General features: G+C 47.8%; 1 protein-coding gene across 5 annotated transcripts in view; it reads right to left on the bottom strand.

The window, feature by feature from the left end:
• IRX5 (iroquois homeobox 5) overlaps positions 1-23,414 on the bottom strand; it is a 29,262-nt gene extending 5,848 nt beyond the window's left edge. Inside the window, exons 1-4 of one of the 5 annotated variants that reach the window (XM_079989245.1) lie at positions 22,184-23,165; positions 19,897-20,302; positions 18,807-19,583; positions 1,153-2,101 (exon numbers count right to left, since the gene is read on the bottom strand). In XM_079989245.1, coding sequence (XP_079845371.1) covers positions 2,076-2,101; positions 18,807-19,583; positions 19,897-20,302; positions 22,184-22,432 — 1,458 coding nt within the window. In that variant the 5' untranslated portion in view covers positions 22,433-23,165 and the 3' untranslated portion in view covers positions 1,153-2,075. Of the gene's footprint in view, positions 1-1,152; positions 2,102-9,227; positions 9,684-18,806; positions 19,584-19,896; positions 20,337-21,513; positions 22,153-22,183 lie in introns of those variants that run through there. The other 4 variants (XM_079989242.1, XM_079989243.1, XM_079989246.1 and 1 more) reach the window with 4 other exon arrangements.
• Positions 23,415-25,280: the final 1,866 nt, after the last annotated feature.

Below are 25,280 nucleotides of genomic sequence, written 5' to 3'. Positions count from 1 at the left end.
TGTGGGGGGCGGGGTTGGGGGGAGGCGTTCTTCCGTGGATTCAGGCGGGATCTCAGCAGTAAAGAAGAAGAGCGCAGCAGCGCGATCCTATTCTTAAATACTGTAATAGTTGGCGTGATAAACCCGCATAGCTAGGGCGGCCAGGCACTTCAGACTCGGCTTCAAGTTCCATGGAGGTGAGAGAGGCTTACTTTCACGAAAGTGGGTATTGGATTCAGGGCCGGGCTGACGCGGAACAACGAATGACCCCTCTCCAAGCATGCGCGCGCGCGCACACACACATGCACATGCACCACGCACCAAGGTACTGAGCATTATATCCAACAAAATGATACTCAGCGCATACCCATTGAAAATAATGGTCGCGACCAACTTAGGTCCATTCATTTCAGTGAGCGTAGCTTGTATACAATTCACCCTGCTTAATACCAGCGAGGGGTGGGGTGGGGATCCTACGTTTCATTGGCAATGAAAATGAAGCAATACTAACTTAAATAAGGCTTGCAGAAAACCATACAGGGCTTTCGACGTTTCCTTGGGAGTATATATATATATATATATATATATATAATGAAACAACAATATTAAATTAAATAATTAACTAACTGCTTGCCCTTTCATGACACTCAATATCAGCTGCCGGAGGCAGATGCCTCACTCTGCCTAATATTAGAGCTGGAACTGAAATATTGTAGTTTTGATATAAATAAATAAAAGTGTGGTTTTTTGTCATAATAAAAAGCAGAATCTGAAATAAGCAACAGGTGTACAATCAGGAAGCCACCATATTCTTCCACCCATTTCCCCTTCCTCAGTATTTATGGAGGGCTGCCAGGAGCGCCGAGACTGATACTTAACCTCCTCAAAATGCACTTGCTTTGAAGCGAAGTCGACTGATGTCGTCGGAGCTGGTGCCTGGGTGTATGTAAGAAGCCTGCGGTTTCTAGTTGGGTGGGGCTTGTCTTCACAGAAACCGAGAGGATATTATGGCATCCTCGCTTTTGTGATTTTATTTTAGGGATGCGTACGACGCCCTTCACTATTAAACAAGTTCGTGGGGTGGCTTACGATAAAGTGATTTAATCGTATGGAATACTGTATGTTTTCTGTTGCTATGGCGTGCGTGAGTGGCACCCGGGAGCCCGTCCTATTGAGCTAGGTGAGACCTACTTCCGAATTAACATTCGTAGGGAGGTGTGATGTCACTGTGAGGAGGGCTGCTTTCACAATCCGTCCTATATAAACCAGGGGAAATGGCAGTACTTGGATTTTTAACAAGGGCTTTTAAATCAGACAGAGGCGTCTGGTTGTCTAAACTGTGGGTTTATGCTGGGGGAGAGGACTTTTCGCCAATCCTCAGTGCATGGGCGTGGCCAGGATTTATGTCGTGGGGGGCAGGCTTCATGTTAGGGGGAAAGGCTTTCTGTTGAGGGGCAGATCCTCAGTAGGTTAAGCATTTTTATTGATTTACCTGGTATGGGGGGGGCAGCGGCCCCCTGCCCCCCTCCCTTGGCCTCGCGCATGCTTCAATGATAATTGTGTTGCAGTGATGCAATGTTGGACATGTTAGACATGGAATGAGTTAATTCGTCGAATTAAATTGTTTTAAAAAGCCAAAATAATAGAGGATCTTTAAAGTATTTAATCAAAGTGTACAGCCCTCCTTATTGCCACAATGTAGACTTTACACTGAAGGTAAACCTCTCAGAAATTGAAGTAAATTGGGGATCCTCTGCTTAGGTCTAGCTCTTGACTTCTTAGACACACACACGGGGGGGGGGGGTCACCAACATTGTTTGTCTGATCTTGAATTAGTTAGCTTGTCTAATTTGCCAGTTCTGTGCCGAGGCAAGGGAATGCATTCAGGGGAAAGAAATAAATAGAAAGGGGAAAAAAGACCATTGAGAAAGTGGGCTCTCCGCCGTTTCACTTCATGATGCCTTGTTCTGCGCTCTCCTCTTTTCAATGCGCTTTAGCGGGCGGAGTGGGTGGGTATTTCTGTGGTCTCTCTGCAGGGCCTGGGGTCGGGGTGTTCAGTGTCCCTGGTTGCAGAGAAGCATGGGGAGGATCTGCCCTCAAGGCGCGCGTTCCTGTTGCTTCTCTGCATGAACAACAAAGAGACAATCTTGGGGCGCTCGAAAGCACAAGGATGAGTCAAATGCTGCTTGTTATTTTAAAGGAGTCTTAAAGGAAACCTTGTTGATTGCAAATACTTTTAAATCACGGAGTTGGGGTGGAGGGAGAACCGTGTGTCGCCTCTTTCAGAACCCTGTTAGACGGTCAAATGCAAAACTTATTAATAGACGGTGTCTGGCTGGAGGTGACGATTGTATCACCACGGTGCGGTGTGTGTCTCCCCCCTCAAACCTCTCTGTCCCGCCTCCAGTTGCCCAACAGCTGCAGGAATCATATGCCGATTCTTCTGTCCCAAGAGTTTGCCCTGAGGGGCATGTGGGTTTCTTGGTTTATTTAAAAGCTTAGCTACTGGAGTTATTTAAGGAAAGGCTATAATTGACCACCTATTTTACTCCGCTCACTATCTGTGGCGCTGTCAAAAGAGAGGAGGGGGCATTTTGATGCCGTGCCCTTGGACACGTGGGTAAGTTTGTCTTAGGAGTGCAACCCTATGATCTGAACTATGGGGGGGGGGACCCTAGTCTTATTTACTCAGACGTACGCCCCAGTGTGTTTAACGGGACTTAATTCCAGGAAAGTTTGCACAGGATCTCAGCCTTAAGTTTGTTCTCCAAGAGGGTCTTATTTAATAGGGAAACGTGGCCTCTGGTTTCCAGAGGAATGGCCTCGGCTCACTTCCCAATGAACCAAACTTGGATTTCTCAAACTGCCCTCGCTGCACTTTTCACGACAGCTGCTTATAGACTGTAAGCTCCGTGCGGACAAGGACCTACTGCTTATTTGTCGCGTAGCATCCCGTGCACTGATATGCACCAGGGAGAGGAGTTGCTCGACAGAAGGAGAAGGAGCCCTAATTTGGCATCCTGGTGGCTAACGCCTTTCTAGGGTTCCTTTTCTCTTTTAGCTATCAGTATATTGCCAGAGACACATCAGGCTTATATTGGAAAACAGAAGTGCCATCTAGGCAAGTTTATAATTTTCTCAGTCTCGCCTCTGCTTTACAGTGATTGGACTTCCTTGCAGGGTTGTCGCAAGGGCTGCGGAGAACACCTATGCAGAATGTTTTGAAGCACCCCATAGCTACAATCCTCTATATACATAACACACATCTACTTGGGAGGGGGGCCCATTGAATACAGCGGCATTTACTCTCGAGACCTATACAGGATTCATTTGCAAGTCGCTATAAATAGAGAGAGCTAAAGGAAAGTTCTCCCTGCGCTGATCGCAGAAGGAAGACATTTAAATCAGCATGCGCTGATTACAATGGGACTTAAAACTGCTTTACAAACTTTGGCTGGATCGTGTCCTAAATATTATTTTTCTCATCAAAATGCACGCTAAGGCTCAGTAAATCGCTGTAACTGCTTTGTGGATAGCAGCTCTCTTTCAACTATGTCCACCAACCCAGAGCGCCTACTAGAGCAAGCATATAGAACTCAAAGATACCTTATAGATCCGTAGCAAAAGAAATCTCCCAAATCCACGGTTGGCCAAAACCTTATTAAGACCAATAAAAAGTCACAAAATTGTGGCAAGCTTCCGCGTTCTCCAAGTATCTTCGCTAGGCAAGATGTTACACAAAATGTCTCAAAAGAGTAACCTCCTGCAGATGGCGGGAACTTGCGACTTCTTTTGTGTCCATGCCTTAGCTTAGAAAGAAAGTAAGAGCAGCTATGCACTAAAAGTCCGTTTCTTTCCCATCAGAAAGACTGGCTTTCTTGTCAGGGACCCGATCCAGTTCAATCTCTTTCATTTTCCCGAGGGGCGTGGGGAGATGATTAAGTACCACTCTGCAACTGAAATACCTGTGTTTTATCAACCTGTGATAGCACTTCACTTACTTGATATTCACGGTGCCCAGAATTATTAAGGCCAGGAGAGGAGTGGAAATTCTATCTGGTTAATGTGACTTATTTTAACATCCCATATATGCGCGCGCGCGCGCGCGCGCACACACACACACACACACACACACAGAGAGAGAGAGAGAGAGAGAGAGAGAGAGAGAGACGGACGCGCGGGGGGAGGCATGCTAAAATAAATCATATTAATCATATATATGTCTCTGTATGAAAATGTATGTGTGGTTAACATACGAGGTCTCCCTACACTGCTACAAGCTTTCTTTCTTTCTTTCTTTCTTTCTTTCTTTCTTTCTTTCTTTCTTTCTTTCTTTCCAAACCGATCGTTCTTTGGTTTTCACCAATCTCCCCCTCCCCGCATCTTGTAGAGGTAAGGAGGCTGCAGGAATGCGAGTCTACAATCAGCCATCTGTCAGTTACAAGTGGCTTTTTCTTTTTTTGGTCGTGAGGAGAGGGCCCAACGCTAGGATACGCTTTCGTGGCGCTGGGGGGCGGGTTGGGGGGAGAGAATGGAGGAGGGGGAAGCAGCAACCTGCCCGCAGACTTTCCCTTCTTCCTGCGGGTCTGTCTCCGAACAACTCCACTCCAAAGGAAACAGCTGGGCTGCATTGCTCGCACCCAAAATTAATTAAGAGCTCCGTTCGTGGGGATTTGATGATTCAATAAAAACCCAGACTCTCATATTCTCCTCTGCGGCTGCAATGATCCACTTCACTTTCTCTCTCTCTCTCTCTCTCTCTCTCTCTCTCTTTTTTTTTTTATTTAACTGGGGGGAGATATATGTCCCTAGATAGGACGGACCGGCCTCTTCCCCTCCCCACGAGCGAAGAGGGGAGGGTGTTTCCAGATTGTCTCTAATGCTCACACTAATTCAAAATTGCCACTTGTTTGCAAGGTTCGGGGAGGGAGGGGCGCTCCCTCTCCCTTTTCAAAATGATCGTGATGAGGAACTAGAAAGTGGCGGTGGGGGGATTGCCAGTGCTGTCAAGAATTAACGTATTGGTCGTTTGGAAAAGCAGCTGGTTTGGGGGTTTGGGGGGGGAGGCGGAGGGGTCTGTGTGTGAGACGGTCTAGCGCCTTGCCAAGTCCAGATGGCCTAATACTCTAAGCAGGTCACGTAAAAAAAAAGGAGCGGGGAGAGAAGTGGTTGGTTAAGGGAGGTCATGGATATCACTTTACACGTCGTGAGCCGAATTCGATTCGGCTCTAGGGACCTCAGGTTTTGACGGGCGAGAGTGAGGCTGCGCGGGGGGTGGGGGAGTTTCTCTCGCGGTTAGTTAATTCGAAGCAAAAGAATGTCTGGCGGCAGCCTGTGCAACAAAAACCACAATTAACAACAACGCCCACTTGTTTTGTTAATTTCTTTAAAAGCAAACAAAACTTTGCTCCCTCCCCAGCGATTTCAGTTTGCAGCCCCCGTCTCAAGCGAGAAGAGGACTTTCCCGAGTTTTTGAAGCGTCTCACAGCCTAGAAGGCTCAGGATGGAATAGAAACTCTACCTCGTTAACCCAAGGAGGACTTTTTTTAAGGGGGGCAGGGGACTCGCTTTAGTTGCCCAGTGACTTCCGAGAATGGAAAGCTGCGCGCCAGATTATTTAATTTCTCCTTCCTCACCCCCAGGAACGTTTGACTTCAGTGCAAATAAAGACAGCGTCAGAACCCCTTTCAGTGAATCCGAACCTACCTCAGCTCAGTCTAGAAGCAAGAGTATTTAACGCGCGTTCACGCTACAGATATCTTAACATGTTAACTCGCTGATTGCAAGGATAATCCACTAATAAAGACCAGAGCATTTTATTCCGGATATGTTCACCTGGAATGACCACTACTAACAAGAGAGGCATTAGGACAGTACTTTCACCGAGTCATGCAATGGGGAAACGGATCCTTTTGCCAAACACGGGGATCTGAAGAAAGAAAACGCCTTTAAAAATAGGTGCGGTTCATTTGTCCAGCGGAAATCGCCTGAGCCATATTTCATATGCATCGACTCAAGTCTTTGGGTTGCCTGTTGAAGGGGGTGTGGCGTTTCTGGGTGGCTGTCTTCATGGGTGTAGCCAAGAGGGGCAGGGAGAGACAGCTGCCCCCCCCATCAATAAAAATACATAGCAAACTGAGGTTCTGCCCCCTACCAAAAAAAACCTGGCTACGCCCATGGCTGTCTTACCACAAGTTCTTAAACTCATCTCCCTCTTTTGAAGCAATTGGATATTTAATATCTCTTTCAATCATCTAGAACATGCTTCCTCAACCTCGGCCCTCCAGATGTTTTTGGCCTGCAGCTCCCAAGATCCGTAGCTAGCAGGACCAGTGGTCAGGGATGATGGGAATTGTAGTCTCAAAACATCTGGAGGGCCAAGGTTGAGGAAGCCTGATCTAGAAGATCATGTCACATCCACACCATACACTCAAAGAATAATTATATACCACTTTAAGAGATATGCTGCCCCCACAAAGAATCTTGGGAACTGTGGTCTGCTAAGAGTCGTCTATCTACTCTCTGAGAAACTACAATGTTCCCGGGATTGTCTGGGAAGTGGCGAGTGGGGAATCCGGTTTGAGTCCAAATACCTGGGCTTTGGATTAGTCGAGTTGTCTGTGGATCGGGTTCAAAGTGGACGCTTTTAATTTCAGCACCTTCCAATCAATGAGCCCAGGCCGGTTCAGCGGATGAAACAGATTTCGGGGTCCGCTCAACTCCAAGCAGCTAATACTCTCCTTAATTCTCTCTGCACCAGGTCTGTCTATCTATCTCTATCTACCTACCTATCTATCTATCTATCTATCTATCTATCTATCATCTATCTATCTATCTATCTATCTATCTAATCTATCTATCGGTTCCTCTTTTAGGATCTCTCAGGCCAAGTAATGGATCTGAAAACTGTTCCAACTGGAGTCGAGGTTGGACTGGCACCCTTCCTTGGGAGCAAGCCCGTTGAACCCAGACTGACTTAATTCTGAATAAACCTGCATAAGATTACCTGGCACGTTCCCCACCGCCCCCCTTTTCTCAGATCTCTGCTGGCTCCCACTGAAAGGGTTGTTCAACCCACTTACCTGGTAGGAGTGGTAAACTCCAAAGTGTTAGTTTACAATCCTTAGGTTAGTTCTGAGTAAACACACATCGGATCTAGGCTACAAAAAGGGTTCCAGGCTGGCTCGATCGTGCTCTTTTACATTGTTGATTCCTGGGCGGGGTGCGTGTGAGTTTATTCGAGTTTGCTGTTTTCTTGTGACCAAGATGATTATTATTATTAATAATAATAAGTGAACAAAAATCGTCCTCCTTTTTGGAGGCTGGAAGAGAGAAGTTTTCCCCGTAAACTTGATTAGTTTAATTTATTATATGAGTATTATATATCCTTAGTACATGTGGTATTCCACCTCCCCGCTTCTTCCTTTTCTCCCCAGGAGAGGACCAAGTCGGACGAGTGTTTGAGCATAAGATGTGCCAAAGAGGGCAAGAGATAATTGGTGGCAAGGGCTTGCTCATCAGAAGGTCAGCGGTTCGAATCCCTGCGAAGGGGTGAACTCCAGTTGTTCGGGCACTGCTCCTGCCCACCTAGCAGTTCGAAAGCACACCAATGCAAGTAGATAATTAGGTACCGCTCCGGGTGAAGGTAAAAGGCGTTTCTGTGCGCTGCTCTGGTTCGCCAGAAGTGGCTTATCATGCTAGCCACATGACGTGGAAGCTGTACATCGCTACCTCGGCCAGTAAAGTGAGATGAGCGCCACAACCCCAGAGCCGTCTGCGACTGGACCTAACGGTCAGGGGTCCCGTCAGTGGCGTAGCGTGGGTTGTCAGCACCCGGGGCAAGGCAAGTAATTTGCGCCTCCTAACCCGTGGATTTGCGCCCCCTAACCCGTGGATTTGCGCCCCCAACCCTAACCCCCAGATGTTGCGCCCGGGTGCGGCCGGCCCCCCCTGCACCCCCCACGCTACGCCACTGGGTCCCGTTACCTTTTTAGTTACCAAAAAAAGCTACCAACAGCACAGGACCGGAACTAGCAGGACGGACGTCTGTCTGCTGCTGCGCGAGAAGCGAGTGCGCACTGGTTTCTTTAAATTGGGAGAAATCAATAAACGCCATTAGAACCAAACAGTTGAAATAATTTCCCTGCCCAATGGGCATCCTGGCTTTCCATAAAATCCATGCAGTGCTGCGTTGCGTTTTATTCCTGCCTTCCTGCTCCCCGCGCCCCAAACCAGCGTTTCTAGTCCTCATGACCGCAAGAGACCAAAATTTTCTACTTTGCTAAATGTAGACAACCGTTGCAGGATGGAGAAGATACACGAATCTATGCAGCCCTTCTTCACTCCTGCATAGACTACCCAATCCTTGAGGCAGTTTCTTCTACTAACGGAACAGTAGTTACACCGCAGCTCACTTGAAGCCTATAGGCCTACTTTATTTGCTAGGCATCTGCCACTCTCAAAAGATGTTCACCTCGCAAAGGACTTTGCTGTCTTTATTGTGCTTGTCCTCACAACAGCCCTGTGAGGTAGGCCACTCATGAAGATTATGAATGTGAGAGCACAACACACTGGCCAAGGCCACAGGATGTCGCTCCCAGAGCTAAGTCCAGAAACCCTCACTCCTGTTGCCTGTTTGGAAGAAACAGGCAAGACCAAGGTCACCACAGCCCAACTTAGGTGTAAAGTTTCCTTTTTGCCTTTGACGCTTAAGCCTTGCAGTTTATTAGCGAGAAATCTCTTGGGTTTTTTGCTTTGGAGATGCCCAGTTTTTTTCCCTACCGCAGCCGTCTTCCCCCGAAACCAGTTCGGATTAGTTAATCGAACTTCGGGGGAGCTAAACCGAAGTAAATCCACTAACTCCTGTATGGTGCCTGGCTCCTTGCTGGATGAAAACCGGTGTCAGTCCGTGGGAGGGAATCAGAAAGTCTCCTGAGCTTCACTCAGAAGAAATCCCGTTGCAATCCGTGTGATTTAAATGCAAACGAAACCGATTTGAGTTTAGTTATCCAAGCCCCCTAGAATATCTCCCTCCATCCTCCCCCCCCCCCCAACTCAGTCTTTGTGGATATCTTTGGCATTGGGGAAACAGCTGTTTTGGGAACTGGTTGCACAAAAGCTAATATATACTCTCTTTTTTGGAGCAGGGATTTCTCTCCTCTTTCCCCCTTTCTTGCTAGAGCATGACAAACTCTCCCTGTTTCCCCCTCAACCCTGAAAGCAGCGTGTGAATAAAACAATTTGGAGGCTACGGAACCATCTTTTATTCATACTGCCTTTAAACAAGAGTGGAAAATATATTCCCACCGGCAGTCAGGCCACTGGAGCCAGAGAGCGGATGATCTTCGAAGCCAGCAGCATCCTTTATCCTCATTACGAAAGTGTGCCTAGAAACTGGCGTGAAATCGGTTTCAATACGAATCCTCCGAACCCGAATGACCCTTCGTTTTCACCATAGCGTTTCAAGGACTGCACGCAAAGGAAAACTAGATCCCACATTCATCACCACACACACTCCACAATAAAGCGAAGTAGAATTCGAATTAATGTAGTCACAATAAAACATCGGGAATGACAGTAATACGCAATCACTAAAAGCGGGGAACACTCTCTGGTGATCATTTTAAATTCGGGTCTAGCTCTGGAACCGGGTGTGCGTGGGAACTCGGATGTTAACCTTTCGGAACTCAAGCCGGAGTCAGCATCTGAGTGGAGAAGATTTAAGGGGTAAAGGGGGACCCTCATCACCTGACACGTGTGCGCATGTGTGTATGCCCAAGCTCCCTTTCCCTTTCCCCAAATCTCTTTTATAATACCACTTCAGTCAGAACATCCAATTCCCCATATTCGCAGACCATTCGAAGCAAATCAATGGGTTTAGGCAAGGTTTGAAAGCTTAAGGGCTTGAAGTAGAGAGCTCTCACTCTGTCACCGCAGATCTGTGGAGATGGTTCCTGTGGGTGTTTACTCGTAAAAAAGTCTTACTGAGAGCAATTGGACTTGTGCCTAACTAGGGTGTGGAGAAGTGGACAAAGAAAGTTTGGGATGTGGAAGGGGACTTAGCTAAGGGTCAATTCTCGGCTCATACCTGTGAAGCTCACTTGACCCTGCTTCGAGTCTCCTTCTCTAACTTACCTTGCAAGGCTGTAGTGAAGATAAAATGCGGAGTGGGAGGGAGACGGACTCTGCGGGATTCTATTATTATTATTATTATTATTATTATTATTATTATTATTAAATAATAAATACTGCCTAGAATTGCATCTTTAAGCAACTCTATCCTGTCCAGGTTTTCCAACCGCTTTAAAGGAGGTATCTTCCTGAATAAGTGTACACAGGATCGCAGCCTTTAAAAAATAGTAACATTCGCGTTATTTACGGTACTTATTTTTTATATATAATAATAAGTATTCGAGGGCCCTAAAAAAAATCGGCCCAATCATATCTGCATTTTACTCGGAAATATATCCCACTGAGTCCAATAGGGTTTACTCCAGGGTAAAGTACACAAAGGACTGAAGGTCTGGACTGCAATCCCGGGCACACTTCCCTAGGCACGGGTCCATTTGAACTTGGTGGGACTTACTTCTGTGCAGACACGCATAGGATTGCATTGTTAAGGGCGTTTTGCAAAGCGCAAACTGAATCTGACATCAAGAGGAGTTTAAAAATCCCTTTGGATTAGTTTTCCTTGTTACGGATCTGTTCGTTGCAGGTGGTTTAAATGATCATAAACTCCGAGGAAATGTCAGACAATAGAGCCCTATTCTTGGTGGGGAAGTTTCTTCCTCCCTTTAAAAGATGGGGCGCGGCAGGTGGGGGAGAGAACCACTTTCCTATTTTTACCTTTTCATCACCAATTAAGCCTCCACTCCCTTTGAATCCGGAGGGTTAGGTTAGTCTTTATAGAGTAAATCTGTTCTTCTTGGGCAGCACCTCTTTAAACGAGCCCCTCAGGAGTCCCAGACAAGGTCGCCTAAACCAGAGCAGTTGTGTTTACATGGTACTTTGCTCCTCTGCCTTCAGCGCGTTTCCTTGAAATAGTTGTTTTCTTTTTTCTTTTTAACAGTTTGGAAACCGCTTCGGAATACGTTCTTAGGCCCAACCGGCCTCCCGCTTCTCCCATTCAGGAAGGAAGCACTAGTTAATCTGCGATTCACGTCCATGCAAACATACACGGGGTCAGACACACGTAGAAATATTTCGGTTAAACTGGTTTGCTGGGAGTATGACCCTCTAGATATTGTTAGACTACAGTTCCGGTCATCCCTGACCTTTGGACCGGTTGGCTGAGGCTGATGGGAATTGGAGGGGGGGGGGGGTATGAGGAAGGGGCACATGGGTCTACCACCCCTTGTTCCAAGCTCATCTTTGTGGAAGTTTATGCAGACATTGAAATCAAGTCCTGGTGGGAACCTTCCTTTCAGTACTGACTCGGTCCTGGGAGGCATGATGTCTCTGAGCATGTGCAAAGGGTTCTTTCCTTCTGCTGGGGGGGGGGAAGCCCGCATCTGAGATGGAGAGGGGGTTTGGAAACAGGCTTTTGATGGTGAGTTTCATCGCTCTCTCTTTGGAAATGACCAAGCCCTGTTTTTAAAGGCCTCGGTCAAATAGAAGCCAAGAGTCTTTTGACCAGAATACCAAGTGAGTAGAGGTGAAAAGGAAAATGGTTTTTGCAACACTGGTGATTTCTCTTCCTCTCTCAACTTGAATTGAATCTAGTCATTTCCATGCTTTTTATGGGACTTTCCTCCACACACGCACACTTCGCCTATGAAGCTTACAGCTCGGCGTTCACTAGGATCCTAAACACGCAGACTAAGGAATAAGCCCTGTGGAAGAGAATAGGATTTACTCCCGTGTAAACATTTAGAGGATTGCACTCCCAAACCCACGTATCTCCCCCGCAACTATTACCCTCTCAACAGAAGTGTGAGACCCACTGAACAAAACTTATATCCCAGTAAACATGCTAAACGCCCTAATGGATCTTTGTTACCCCCAAGGAGGTGATTTCGGTATTTCAGCCGCCCTAAGAGACGTTCACATTTCGAAACGATTGTTTTCCCATGCTGTTGTTTTTCCAGTTGAGACAGATCCTTTGGGCGCTTACTCGGGAGAAAATCCCACTTAACGCGGTTGTGCGACGCCGACCTGCCTAGAGAATCCCCTGCGCCTGTTTAGCTCCTTTCAGTGACTGCTCTTCGCAGATCAACCGGTTTGAGGATCAACCGGACCTTCGCGCTAGACAAAACGCCTGCACTCATTTTACAGGTCCCTGGAAGCCCTGCGCTCCAAGCAGGAAACCCGACTTGTAAACAGAGTGCCTTTGACTTCGATTTACAGTATATGCAACCCACTTGCTGGGAAGCGCTTCCAAACTCAAGCAAAAGTGGAGTGTGAACTTTCTGGGACTTGTACCTCAGGACGACTTCCCGGCTCCCATCACTTTGATTTGCAGATAAAGCTGCGCCCCTGAAAGGGAAAGGAGGGGTGAATAATCGGCTTTTAATCGGCATGCTTCTGAAACCCAAACGAGCCGATCATTGGTTAATTACCACCGAGTTTGTAACAGCCTCTGATGACTGCTCTCTGAAGTGCTGTTTACTCCAACCGTAACCTAAGAGGGATTTTCTTTTTCTGTTTTTTGGAGGTTAAGGCCGCGGGAGCGGGGTTGCCTCGTTTTCTCCCCACCCCCTGAAAGTGAGATCTACAAGTTATAAGTCTGGAGCGTTGAGGAATGAAGCAATATTTGGAGAGGGATCAGAGACAGAAGGATTCTGGGTTTGAAATTACTGCTTCATTATGTTTTCATTAAAAAAAAAAAAAATCAGAGAAACTACTTTCCGCCAGACCATTCCGGGGCGCTGGCAAACGGTTTGCAGGCGTTTGTGTGTGTGAACGGAGGGGAAGGTTGATCTCACCTCGCTGCGGTTTGATCTGAGCGTCGCGGTTTTCGATTTGCAGAACAGAGATCTGGCTGGAACACGAGACCAATCAGTCCTCGCAGCCCCTATCTAAACCTGCAACATGCACAGCCCTGAGCTTTAGAAGGAAACCTCGATCTCCAAACGAGCGTCAACTCGGCGCCTTTCAAACGTTATCCAGGGCATGTGTGCTTGCAGAGGGAGAAGTCTTGCACTCTTAAGCGGGGCATCAGGGTTGTGATCCTACGCGAAGGGACTCCGAAAGCAGTGAACGCTTTTTTTCCAGGAACACGTCTGCATGCTTACTTAATCCGAAGCAGGTTTGCTTGAAAGCCCCATGGTCCTCAGTAGGATTCCCTTCGGATGGGGAACGTAGCCTAACGCCACACCGAGGGCTTCAGAAATGTTATGACCTGGAAGCCAGTCTACTTTGTGGCATTGACGCATTTGGGCGCCCCCAGCCTGTTGCCCTATCTAAATTCACGGATTTCGACGCGACTTGTCTCCCTGGCCAGTACTTTTTCCATCTCCCTCCACACACACTTCCAGTACCACCCCGCTTTCAAAATACTGGATCCCAAGTCCCAGCCATTAATTCGGATTTGTCCCCCCTCCCCATTTGCGAGAATACTTCTATTACCCCAAACTTTGTTTTCAAGTCCAGCTGTTTTCTCCCTTTGTGTGAATGAGGAAGATAGCTGCCCGGCTGCCCCCCCCAAGCCCCCCCCCCACACACAACCCAGGATGGATTCACACTCGCTGCAGGTTTAATAAATTAGTCAGAGATCCACACGTTACACCTTTACACGAGTTTTCTCTCTCTTCCCCACCGAACGTTCGAAACGTCTCAGAAAGCTGGAACTCTGGACTGAAACAGACAAGCCTTGTTCTCCCACCACCCCACATCCATAAACTTCACGGGGGGTAAGTTGGCTAGCGCACACCTACCCATTATGAACCGCCTTATGTTTTGCTTCTAACGCCATGCAGAGACCACTTGTTATATTTACACGACGAAAAGCGGTTCCTTTCACTAACGCAAGTGGATCGAAAGTGGTTTGACTCCAGGTACTTTGTACGTTGCGATTCCGAAGTAAATTTAACTGGAATCAATGGGAATGACTTTCCTTTCGATATCTAATACGCCTGATTACTCCTAATACGAAGGAAATTCCACTGGAACGCATAGACCTTCTTTTAAAGTATTGGTGTGTATTAGTTTAAAGTATTGGTGCGGCATATCAGCCTCCTACCAGATTCACGTGGTGTCCTATTTTGGATGCTCAGGAAATTTGTTTTGCTCCCCCCCAAAAAAACAGCATACATAAACACTACTTGGGATGAAATGACTGTTTTGTATGTAACTTCCTTCCGAAAATCCAGTTGGTGGGAAATCTATTCAACGGTTGCACCCAGCCAAGTTTTACTTAGAGGAGACACGTTCATATTAATGGACTTAAGTTTCTCTTGTCCAAGAATTTCAGTGCGTTTACTCTGAGCAGACAAACATTGGACACAGCTCTAAGCTCCAGATTTTTTTAGATCTTTAGACATAAAAACAAAAACAAAAACCACCCCGTTTAAAATAAAAATGTAAATTTGTTTCGGATGTAATTGTAAACGCTAATTACCATAACATTATTTTTGCTGCTATAAAACCAACAACCCGAAGACATGTTTTGCTAAGGGTATACCAGACAAATGCATGTTAGTTACACATGTATTTAAAATTTCACCTGGAGAGGAGAGTACACTTAATTTTTATTGGATTTATTATCTATTCATAATCCTAGTTCAGCCTTAACTAGAATCAAGAAGGACAGCAGGCCGGTTAGTTGTATCTTAAAGGAAATTGATTAATTCCCTTAGGGATTTAATACATCAAAAGAAAACCTTATGGAGACTGCTGGCGCGCCTATTCAATATGATCATTATTATATAGAAGGAACCAAGGTTGACAATATTTATGTTTAAGTTACTAACCTTATATTCTGAGTTTGTGTGGTGTGTGTCCCCCATTCAAAGACTGAAAGAATCGTGGTTATTAAAATTATAAATAACATCAGCAACAGTCTCGAGGTTGTCATATAGTGCGTGCTGAAAATGGTCGAAATTATTTTTTTTAAAAAACCATACCAAGTATAACACGACTTTCTTTATTTTATTTTAGAATGCCGGGAAGCTAAACATTATATTTATATTTAAAAGGCGCCTTTCAGAATTGAAAGATCGGATGGCCATTTCTAACAGGCCAACAGTTTCCCCTGAACTCAACTGAGGTCAACGAATCATTCGCAACTTCCTTTTTCCTTAAATGATGGAAGTAAGTTCAACAGGTTGATATGTGGAGTATTCCCCCCTCCCCGCCATCACTCCCCCTCCCCACATCACAGCTCAGATGAACGATTTGACCTGGGTATTGAATCGGTGCTTTCTTTGAAATCATTATTTACAGTATTCTTATGGCCCTAATATGTGATTGTTTACACGTTTAAACAGCTTTGACTTCTTTATTTAGATTTATCGGCCAGGCTAAAAGAGTATTTGTATATACCCCGTGGTTTCTTGGGGGAAATCAAATCACATCTCGGTCGCTGTGAGGGTGAAAGGAAAAAAGATTACCCCCACCCGCAAATCGTTTAACTGTATGTAGCTAAACCAATTAGCAGCTAATTAATTATGCGGGTCCAGTCGAAGTTCCGAAAAGCTCGCAAAAGATTTATACAAATATAGGGAGGCAATTTTTCCTATTTTCCGAGGCAGTGACGAAAGTCACGGATAAGTGGCTAGGAACTGACATCCGTAGAAAATCCAAAGTAATGTGGAGGGGGGGGGTATTCTCTCTCTTTTTGCAGGAAGGTATTTAATAATTTTTAAATGCTGTAAGTGGACTCCGAGTTGAAAGATTAAGCAAACGAATACAAGTTGTCGCTTTTCTAAAATCGACGAAAATTCATTGCCATCCCTTTCAAATCAATGGCGTTTATTCCCGAGAAAAAAATGTAAGGCTCCCTGTGTTAAGGAAACAATCAAGTCAAGCGGGTAAGAACCAACTTAATTTCCTTTCGATAACGTGGGTTCAAGGCTGGGATGCCAATCAATTTCCAAGCAGGGGTGAAAAATAGAAAAAGAAACCTATCTTATTTTACTTCTGAGTTGTGAGTTTTCTTTTGTCTTTAATTCTTTTTATATTTTAAGGGCAGAGTTTTTCTAAATACTCAATGCCCCTTTCCCATTAATGGAAGAGATCTTGAGGGGGGGGGGATACTTTCAATTTTCCTTTCTCCTCTATTTAAAAGCCCGTAACCCTGAGACCTGGAAATAAATCTTAGTCCCCCAAAGAACCGGCAGTATGTGTAGGAGTGAGACCCTCACATCAAATCAGGACCCTAGGTGGTTAAGTTTCCTGAGCTCAAAATGATTTAGCAAATCGGAAATCCATCTTTCTTCGGAGCCTTCCTTTCACCCCACTCAAGTTTCCCGTGGATGTGCTAGATTTTTTTTTAAAGCGCTTCTTGTCGCTCCCTCGTTAAACTCGCCCAACTTTCAAAAGATGAGCGCTATGTTTGAAATTCGGTACAAGTGTGACACCTACCTGTGAATTTGGGAAGCAATCCAAAGGCGACCCTCCTCAACCTTCCATTTGTATGTGCTAATCTCCGTACAGGCAGCACGCACACCCCGCCAAACCATCAAGTGCTATTGCAGAATGGAGCCGCCAATAGGGGGAATAATTTTAATGCTAAACTTGAGGCTAGCAATGCAGGGAGATATTTCCTCTCTCTCTCTCTCCTCCTCCTCTCTATCTCTCTCTGTGTGTGTGCGTGTGTGTGTGTGCGTGTTTATTATACACGCACAACTGAAATGTCTGTCCGTATACACACACAGAGAGAGAGATGCACACAGTATATGCACAAACAGAGCTATTTATCCATCTGTTTCCCCAGTGTATTCTTTTTTAATATGTATTCCCCCTATCCCTCTCCGTAAAAACTCTGCAGACCTTTGAAATAGTAATAAGGGATAAATCTGGCATAAAATCGAACTCATTAGCAAAGTTCACGAGCTGACTGCTTTGCATAAAGCCCGACACTGATTAAAAGTAATTAGGTTAAGAGACGGTCCGCTGTTGCCATCCTGCGCTTTTGAGAGCACTTCCACAGGAAATCTCCATCCTCTCCTCCTGTATCCCTGTATCCATCCATCCATCCACCCCGCTCGACTAGCAGCAAGCTATAAGCGATAGACGTTCAGAGGCGCCCGCTAGCATCCACGGGACAGGGTCCTTAGGGGGGCGGTGGGGCAAGGGAAACCGGGGGGAGCCTTAAGACAGCAAGCTGACATATTCGGCTGCGGGGTGTGTTTTTTTGAGGGGGGGGGTTGCTGCTTTTGCTGAATCAGTTCATGGGTCCCAGCTAGCTCAGGGTGAGTCCAAGGTCTCTCTGGCAGAGATCTTTCCCAGCTTTTCTGCCCGAAACCCTTAAAAAAAAGGGGGGGGGGAGATGCAAAGATACCGGACCCTGGGACCTTCTGCGCGCTTAACGAGGCAGAATTAGAAGGCCACTCATCCTACGCGGCGATCAAACCCACAGATTTTCAGACTGAATTAACTCCCCTGACAGGCCCTCATTAGATCCGGAACGTCACCGGCGCTTCTTTTCACAAGTCAATCACCTGTACATATTTCACTGCATCCTCCCTCCCCCGCTCACCCCTGTATACTTTCGCCTTTCTTCCCGGTCCCACCTGTCACCAAATCCATCAGGTGGAAGTTATGCCAAATGTAGAGGCTTTGCCCAAATCGCCTGCGTTCAGGAAACATCCGTCCCTCACTTGGAAAAGTTACTTTCAGTTAAATTCTTAGAGTGCAGATTTCCGCTTCCCCATCCCCCTTTCCCCTTTTAAGAGTGGTGGTGGAAGGAATGTACTCTAAATATGTCTTTTGTTATGGGTCTCCGCCCCAACCCACATTTCCTTCTGTCGGCTCCACTTTGCCATCAAAATAAATAAATAAAATAATTTGTATTTTTTTTTAAAAAAAACCCTCTATGCTTTGATTAAATACCGATATTTGACAAAGGGGCATCTGCATTTTTATACTTAATCCCGTGGGTTCACCGGCTTCTCCCGCTTCCCCTAATTAAAAAAAAAAGTTCTTCGCATTGAGTAATAATATAATACTACTAATCGTAATTCAATAGGCATAAAAATTTAATTTAAACTTGTATATATATATATAGATAGATTTTAAAACTATGAAACAATTTGGGAAAAGACACAGAAATGTATATATATATATATTTATATATATATATTTATATTTTATATTACCAAAAAAACCAACATTGATGGCTGTACAGGCGGTTGGATTTCATAATTTACTTCAAAGATAGTGTTACCGATTTAAATACAAAAAAGCTACATTAAATATACAGAATAACATTTCATACAAATTGTTTCTGCCTTCCCCCGCCCTCCCCATGTGGGTATTTGTTCCCTCTTCCCGCACTTCCTGCACTTTTTACCTTAAGACATTATTATTATTATTATTATTTCTCCTCCCAAGAGCTGCTTACTTTCTGCTTTCTCAAATAAATTATACCACTGATTTTGGAAATTGGAGTGGTCTGGGTTTCTCTCCCCCCCCCCCTCGTTTTCTTGCTTTCCTCCTTCCGCACTTAGTTCTCTCCTTTTTTAATTAAAAAAGAAACCTCTGCCAAAATCAAGTCTGAATTGGTTGTAAATAAATTAAAACCAACAACAATAAAAAAGCAGAAAGAAATAGACAACAAAAAAAATTAAAAAGAAAAGAAAAATCATGGGAGAGGGGATAGTCCGGTCGTGGATGACGAAGAGGGTTTTTAATCTGGGAAGAAACTCAAGATTAAATATGCGACATACCTTTCTTCAGTTCGTAAGGCGAGTCTTTACTAAGATCAAACTGGGACTGGCTTCTGAGGATTTTAGTTTCTTTAGCCAAGGCTTCCGCTCTGTTCAAAATAGTCTGGTTTAATCCGTTAAAATGGGGGCTGGGGTTCCCCGCCGTCGCCGCGTTGCCGGAGAGGTGTCCGAAAGAGCTGTAGTTCGTGTAACCCGGGTAAAAGGGGCTGGTGGTGTAATAGAGGGGCCGCGAGAGGACCGAGGCGCCATTGGGGAAAGGGCAGTGCGTGGAGGAAGGCGACCGCGCCGTCGGGGATTGCGCCGAGCCGGCTCCAGCTAAACTCGGAGCCTGCGGGGCCGCCTCGCCGCTGCCCTCCTTCGATTTGTCCGCTGAGGTGGCGATCTCCGCCAAAGACCACAGTTTAGGCTTGGAAAGGGCCCCGGCTCCCGCCGCCGCTGCCGCCTGCGGAGCCGCCTGGGGCGAGTGGATCACCGACGTCCCGTTGCTGGAAGGCAGGAGGGGGTGCAGGTCCGTCGAAGGGGGTCTGTACTGGGCGGGCAGCGGGTGGGCCGGCTGCGGGTCCTCTCCTCCGGCCGGGTGCAGCTGCTGGTGCGCTTGGAGAAGGAGGCGGCCCGCTGCAGCAGCAGCCGCTGCCGCCGGCAGACAATGGGCCAAAGGCGGCGAGGCCCCGGGGCCTCCTTTAGACAGCGCCTCGTCGGGGGCTTCTTTACAATCCGAGTCGCTCAACGCGCCGTCGGCTTCTTTGCCTGCCGCGCCTCCCTTCGGGTCTCCAGCACCTGAGGACAAGGGCAGAGGGAGGGCGACACACAGTCCTTGAGGCCTCTCTGGAGCCCGATCCTCGGCCTTCCCACCCACCCCGTCGAGTCCCAGGAAGAAGAAAAAACACCTTCCCAAAACGGGCCTTGTAAACCAAGGTTTTCTGGGGACGAATCCAGACAGTTCCTATTTCCCCCCCGTGGCCGTTTCAACCCCATTAAGTCTAGCGATCCCCCGCTCCTCCCTCGCCCCAGACAGATCCCCTTGCCAAAAAGCGTACAACCCAGTTCACCTCCCCAAATCCCTCTCCTCTCATCTCCATCGGCCGCTTACCTATCTCGATCGCCTCCAGATCGCCCTTCTCCTCCAGCTTCTGTGGCTCCTCCTCGTCGTTCTTCTCTAAGTCGATGTTCTCCTCTTCCTCCTCGTCTTCGCTCCGGTTCCGGGGAGTCCAGGTCATTTTATTCTCCTTTTTGAGGCGCCGCCGGGCGTTGGCGAACCAGGTGGAGACCTGCGTGAGGGTCATCTTGGTGATGATGGCCAGCATGATCTTCTCGCCTTTGGTGGGGTAAGGGTTTTTCCGGTGCTCGTTCAGCCAGGCCTTGAGGGTGGCCGTGGCGTCCCGGGTGGCGTTTTTCCGGTAGGCCGGGTCGCCGTAGGGGTAGGATCCCAAGGGAGCCGCGTAAGGGTGGTACCCCAAAGAGCCGGCCATGCCGGGGGTGTGGTCGTAGGGCGAGCCCTGGAGGAAGGAGAAGGAGAAGCAGAAGCGTCGCCTGAGGTGAGAAGGAGACCTCCTAAAAAATCATTCTTCAAATCCTTATCTCTGAGAAATCAAACCATCTCCCTCCCGTTTGAAAGGGTCCTCTCCACAATACGTGGTTGTACCCCCATCTCCATAACAGACTCGGCCTAAAAGTTGGAGTGTCACCATACCTGGGGGTGGGAGTCAAAATAAGTCTTTCCTAAGCTAAACACGAGTTGCCCACCGGTGTCTGAATGCGACCAGAAAGTGTATCTCACCCACCCACTTCAATCTCTGCCAAATTACCAAGCTATAAACAGTAACAAATTACACCTCAGCCTCCTCCCCTTCTAATTGAACGCAACCTTTTACACAAACCCACACACACCCTTCCCCCCCTTCACTTGGAAGCATGACAGTGTCTAGACAGATAGCAAGCTCTGCCTCCATGACCCACCCCCCACTCCCGAGGGGCAATTTCCCCGACAATAAGCCTTAAACCGAAATTTTCGGATTAAACTCTATTCCAGTCCCAGTGTTTCCAAGAGGCCTAACTCGCATTCTTTTTAAAGAAGCTGCGTTATTTAGATTGGAAATGTAACTAGAAGAAGTAGTTCAAGCATGGAAGAGGAAGCCCTTCAGTTTTGGCTTTGTTTAGTTTCAGGAGGGAACAACCACTTTATTCGCTTTCTCTTTGTAGATTTATTGAGCTACTGAAAGCGTTTCTTTCACATAACTTCTGGACAGATGTTTCCAGATGTATTCCATACTGCCTGAGATTATTGTGGAAGGGGTACGTACATTTTTTTTAAAAAAGAGAGATACTGAAACTTCAAAAATAAAATCTTTTTGTACCTTTTTGTATCATCATCATCATCATCATCAGACTGTCAGTCGGCATCCTGAGATGAAATTATAGCTCTGCAATATTTGGGGAGCCCGATTAAGACGGCAGGGAAATGGCAAGGGACAGAAGGGTCACCCCCTTATCCAGCTTTTCTTTTGGGCATCTAAACTGCCGGATTTGACTTGAATTAAAACATCTGAAAATCGTACTGGAGAGTGTATATGTATGTATAGACACGCACCTTCACTGAGACTCTAACTCTCACACGCTTTTCTAAATTAAAATGAAAAGGCACAAACGGAAAGCCTCGCTCTTCTTAGCCCCTTCAAGATCAAAGCTGCGTCCCTAATCACAAACTGACCCGGAGTCACTTTGCGGGGTTGACTTCCGAGCAAACACACTTAGGATCGCCGTGTTCTGCTACTGCGTGGCGACCTGGCGTGCTTTTACTTGCGCGTAAAACAGCAGCCGAGGATCGTGGCGCTGCCCAGCTTCCTTGGAAGCAAAAGTGGAGCTTACTACGGAGTAAAACCAGATCGCGCTGCAACTCCCGTTCAACTCTGTATTTGGAGGGGGGGCAGGGGGTGCTGATAGTCCAGAGTTAAACCAGCGAGGAGAAAGACGCTGGCCGGCTGCAGGCTTTCTTGCGAGAGAAATGTCCCATTGATCTCCGCGCAGGAATCCTTCGTACTGCAACCGATTTCTTTTTAAGAAAATGCGGTAGGCTAACCATCCACTGAGGAGCTGCGGCCATGGAAGGTGCCAAAATCCACGGGCAGCTTTTCTTTCCTGCACCCCTCCCTCTGCACTTCATCTTTCCCCACTTTACCTGCCGCTTTCGTCTATGGTTACAGCCTGCAAACCCTCCAAGCTCCAGCTCCCTGGGTTATCTCCTCAACTCCCCAATAACACCCGCCCCGCCAAGTCTTCGTCCCTGAGCTCTGGTTCCATCCCTCTCTCGGTCTCCTCCTTTTCCCACAAGCGGCCGGCGTGGAGGAGGAGGAAGAGGGCGACCCGAGCGCTTCCCTTACCACGTAAGAGGAGAAAGCGGCTGCGGCCGCGGCCGCCGGATCAGCGCCGTACTGGAGGTGTGAGTTGTAACCCGGCGAGGGCGCGCTGAAGGCGGTGGAGCCGGCGTAAGGAGAGAAAGCCGAGCCGGACGACGATCTGCCCAGCTCATCCGTCCTGGGGCCGGAGATCACGCTGGTGCTGTACGCTGGGCAGGAGTAGAGCGCCAAGGAAGCCGACGGCTGGTACAAATAACCCTGAGGATACGACATGGCCAGAGGCAGGCATATACCCGCCAGGCAGCGAGCACACAGCCACCACCGCCGTCGCCAGGAACTGCGTCCGTCCTCCCTCCCTGCCTCCCTCTCTCCCGGGCGCCCTGTGCGTTTCTCTCTACGGCGAGCGTCGTCGAGGTCTGCCTCCGAGGGTGCTTCTACAAGCCGGGGCTAGCGGGCTCGACGCGCGCGCCCTCCTTCGCCGCCTCTCCAGTGCAGCCGAGCTGAGCTTCGACGCACTCCGGCGAATGGCTCCCTTCTTCTTTTCTCCCCTCCTCTTCCTCCTCCCCCTCTTCTCCTACTCCTTCGCCTTATCTCTCTGCCTCCCTCCTTTGGACGGAGAAGGGCTCTCTCTCTCTCTCTCTCTCTCTCTCTCTCTCTCTCTCTCTCTCTCTCTCCCTCTCCCACCCCACTTTCCTTTGCGCGCTCCGCCAAAAGGTCCGGCCAAGACGCGAAGTTGGAAATCGAGGATTCTGACGCCTGCGACGCAGCGCGGCCGAAGCTCCACCTTCCGCGGGTGTTGGCAAAGCAAAAAGGAAAAAAAAAGTGGGGGGGGGGGAGAGAAAAGAAGAGGGGGAGGGAAACGAGAGAGAGAGAGGAGGAGGAGGAGGTTGGCTCCTGCTGGGCTTGCCACAACCAAAGCCAACCAGCCAGAAAACCTCTCTTTTTCCCAGCCCCTCTCCCTCTCCCTCTCCCTCTCCCTCTCCCTCTCTCTCAAGCTCAACTGCGCCGGCCTCTGGTTGGCAATCAACAGCCAAGCTGTTTAGCGAAGATCACCTCCAACTTTCTTCATTTGCTAAATACACCATCAGCGCAATTTCTCTTTTGATTTATAGCGAGGAGCTTTTGCGCTCTCTCTCTCGCTCTCTCTCTCTGGCTCCCTGCTCTGGAATGCAAAAGGCACTCAGTTGATGAAATAGATTTCATAACAAGATTTAGTAGCCATTAAAACACACACACACGGGGGAAATAAAATCATGAATCGATGCTTCCCGAGTAAACATTTGAAAAAAGAGCAGTTAATGTGAGGGTTTTGTTTTTGTTTCTTAAACTATCTGCAGAGAAGAGATGCAAGAAGATAACTTCTGTTCCACACAGTTGCTTCGCGATCGTGCTTCTCTTGTCGCTCTTATTATTGTTGTTGTTGTTGTAGCACATATTACTACTGGATGTTGGTGAGCCACATGGTCCTTTACTCACGAGGAATCCAGCTGTGGATTTCCTTTCCTCCCACCGCTCACTCAGCACCACTCCCTCCCCTTTCGACAGCAGCAACTGCGGGTTAAACGGATTGGGCCAGCCGCTTGACACTTAGCAAGGGGGCTCAACGAGTCCTCCGCAGCCTGCTTAAAGCAGCGCGCTGGGGCTTGAAACGCTTTGGGGATGGCTGGGGGTTGGGAAGTCTGCGTGGGTGCCGCGCGGATCGCACCGTTCGGCCTGCTTGGCTCAGGGCGGCGCCAAACGCCTGGAGGCGCGCGGACTGGCAGGCCAGCTCACGCGCTTTGGGGATCGCGGCAACATACACGAGCGAGCCATATTTTGCCAATTAGTTTTGCGTTTTGGCAGCCCGAAGGCGCGTTTGGAAGCAGGCTTTTGGACTGAACTGGGGACGGGAGGCGGGATGAAAACTCAACTAAATATTTCTTTTCGGGGGAGTGGGGTGGCTGAAGGACGTGTCCTAGTCATTTCTCCCAACCTACCTTGCCGGGTTGCTGTGAGGAATACCGCACTCTCCCTGTGTGTCCCAACTGGTTTACTGTGGATAAGTATCACGGATTCATTCCGCTCGACATTAATAAGAGAAGTATAGGCAGCGAACGCACAGCCGCGAGCTCGTGCATAAAGGTCGATGAAGGCCAATGGAACAACTCAAAGGTGCCCAAACCAGGGGATCGACGTCGCGTCGCTCCATTCCCTCGCCGGTCATCTTAGCGGGCTGTTATTTGGTGCAATTGTAGCATACCTGTTGTTACATGCGGAACCAAAGGGCACAGGGCAAACGCCCCCTCAGATGCTGGGGAGACGTTTGTAAATGTGTATGTTTATTTAAATGTTTATGTTTATTTAAATGTGTATGTTTATTTAAATGTTTGTAAATGTGTATGTTTATTTAAATGTGTATGTTTATCGAAAGGTCGGCGGTTCGAATCCCTGCGGCGGGGTGCGCTCCCGCTGCTCGGTCCCAGCGCCTGCCAACCTAGCAGTTCGAAAGCACCTCTGGGTGCAAGTAGATAAATAGGGACCGCTTACCAGCGGGAAGGTAAACGGCGTTTCCGTGTGCGGCTCTGGCTCTGGCCAGAGCAGCGATGTCACGCTGGCCACGTGACCCGGAAGTGTCTCCGGACAGCGCTGGCCCCTGGCCTCTTAAGTGAGATGGGCGCACAACCCCAGAGTCTGTCAAGACTGGCCCGTACCGGCAGGGGTACCTTTACCTTTTTATGTTTATTTAATACGCACAAAGAATCCAAGGTGGGCATTTTAAAACTGTTGTGATAATAGGGGCAATTTCTTACCTCCCGCCATCAGCCTCCTTGGGATGGAGAAAAATGCGCGCGGGGGGGGGTTGATAAGGAGAAAAGTGGGGTGGGGTATGATGGGAGAGACCTGTCTGCTGAAAGAGGTTTGTGCAGAACATCTAAAAGAATAAGCCAGGTATCTTTACTACACGCCCCATTTAAAACTCATAAAAGGATAGAAGAGAAAGCAGATTAAAACCATATGGGCCGGGGGAAATCCACAGCGATCGTAGGATGTAATCGCCTTTGATTCCAGCAAATATATAGCCCAGCAGGAAGATACCTTCGCTTGTAGGAAGATACCCTCTCTCCACCTCTTTTTTGGCGGG

This window comes from Podarcis cretensis, assembly GCF_951804945.1.
Source record: "Podarcis cretensis genome assembly, chromosome: 8".
NCBI classification, from domain to species: Eukaryota; Metazoa; Chordata; class Lepidosauria; order Squamata; family Lacertidae; genus Podarcis; species Podarcis cretensis.
The sequence above is the reverse complement of the archived record's forward strand: the minus strand, read 5'-3'. Positions and strand labels throughout refer to the sequence as shown.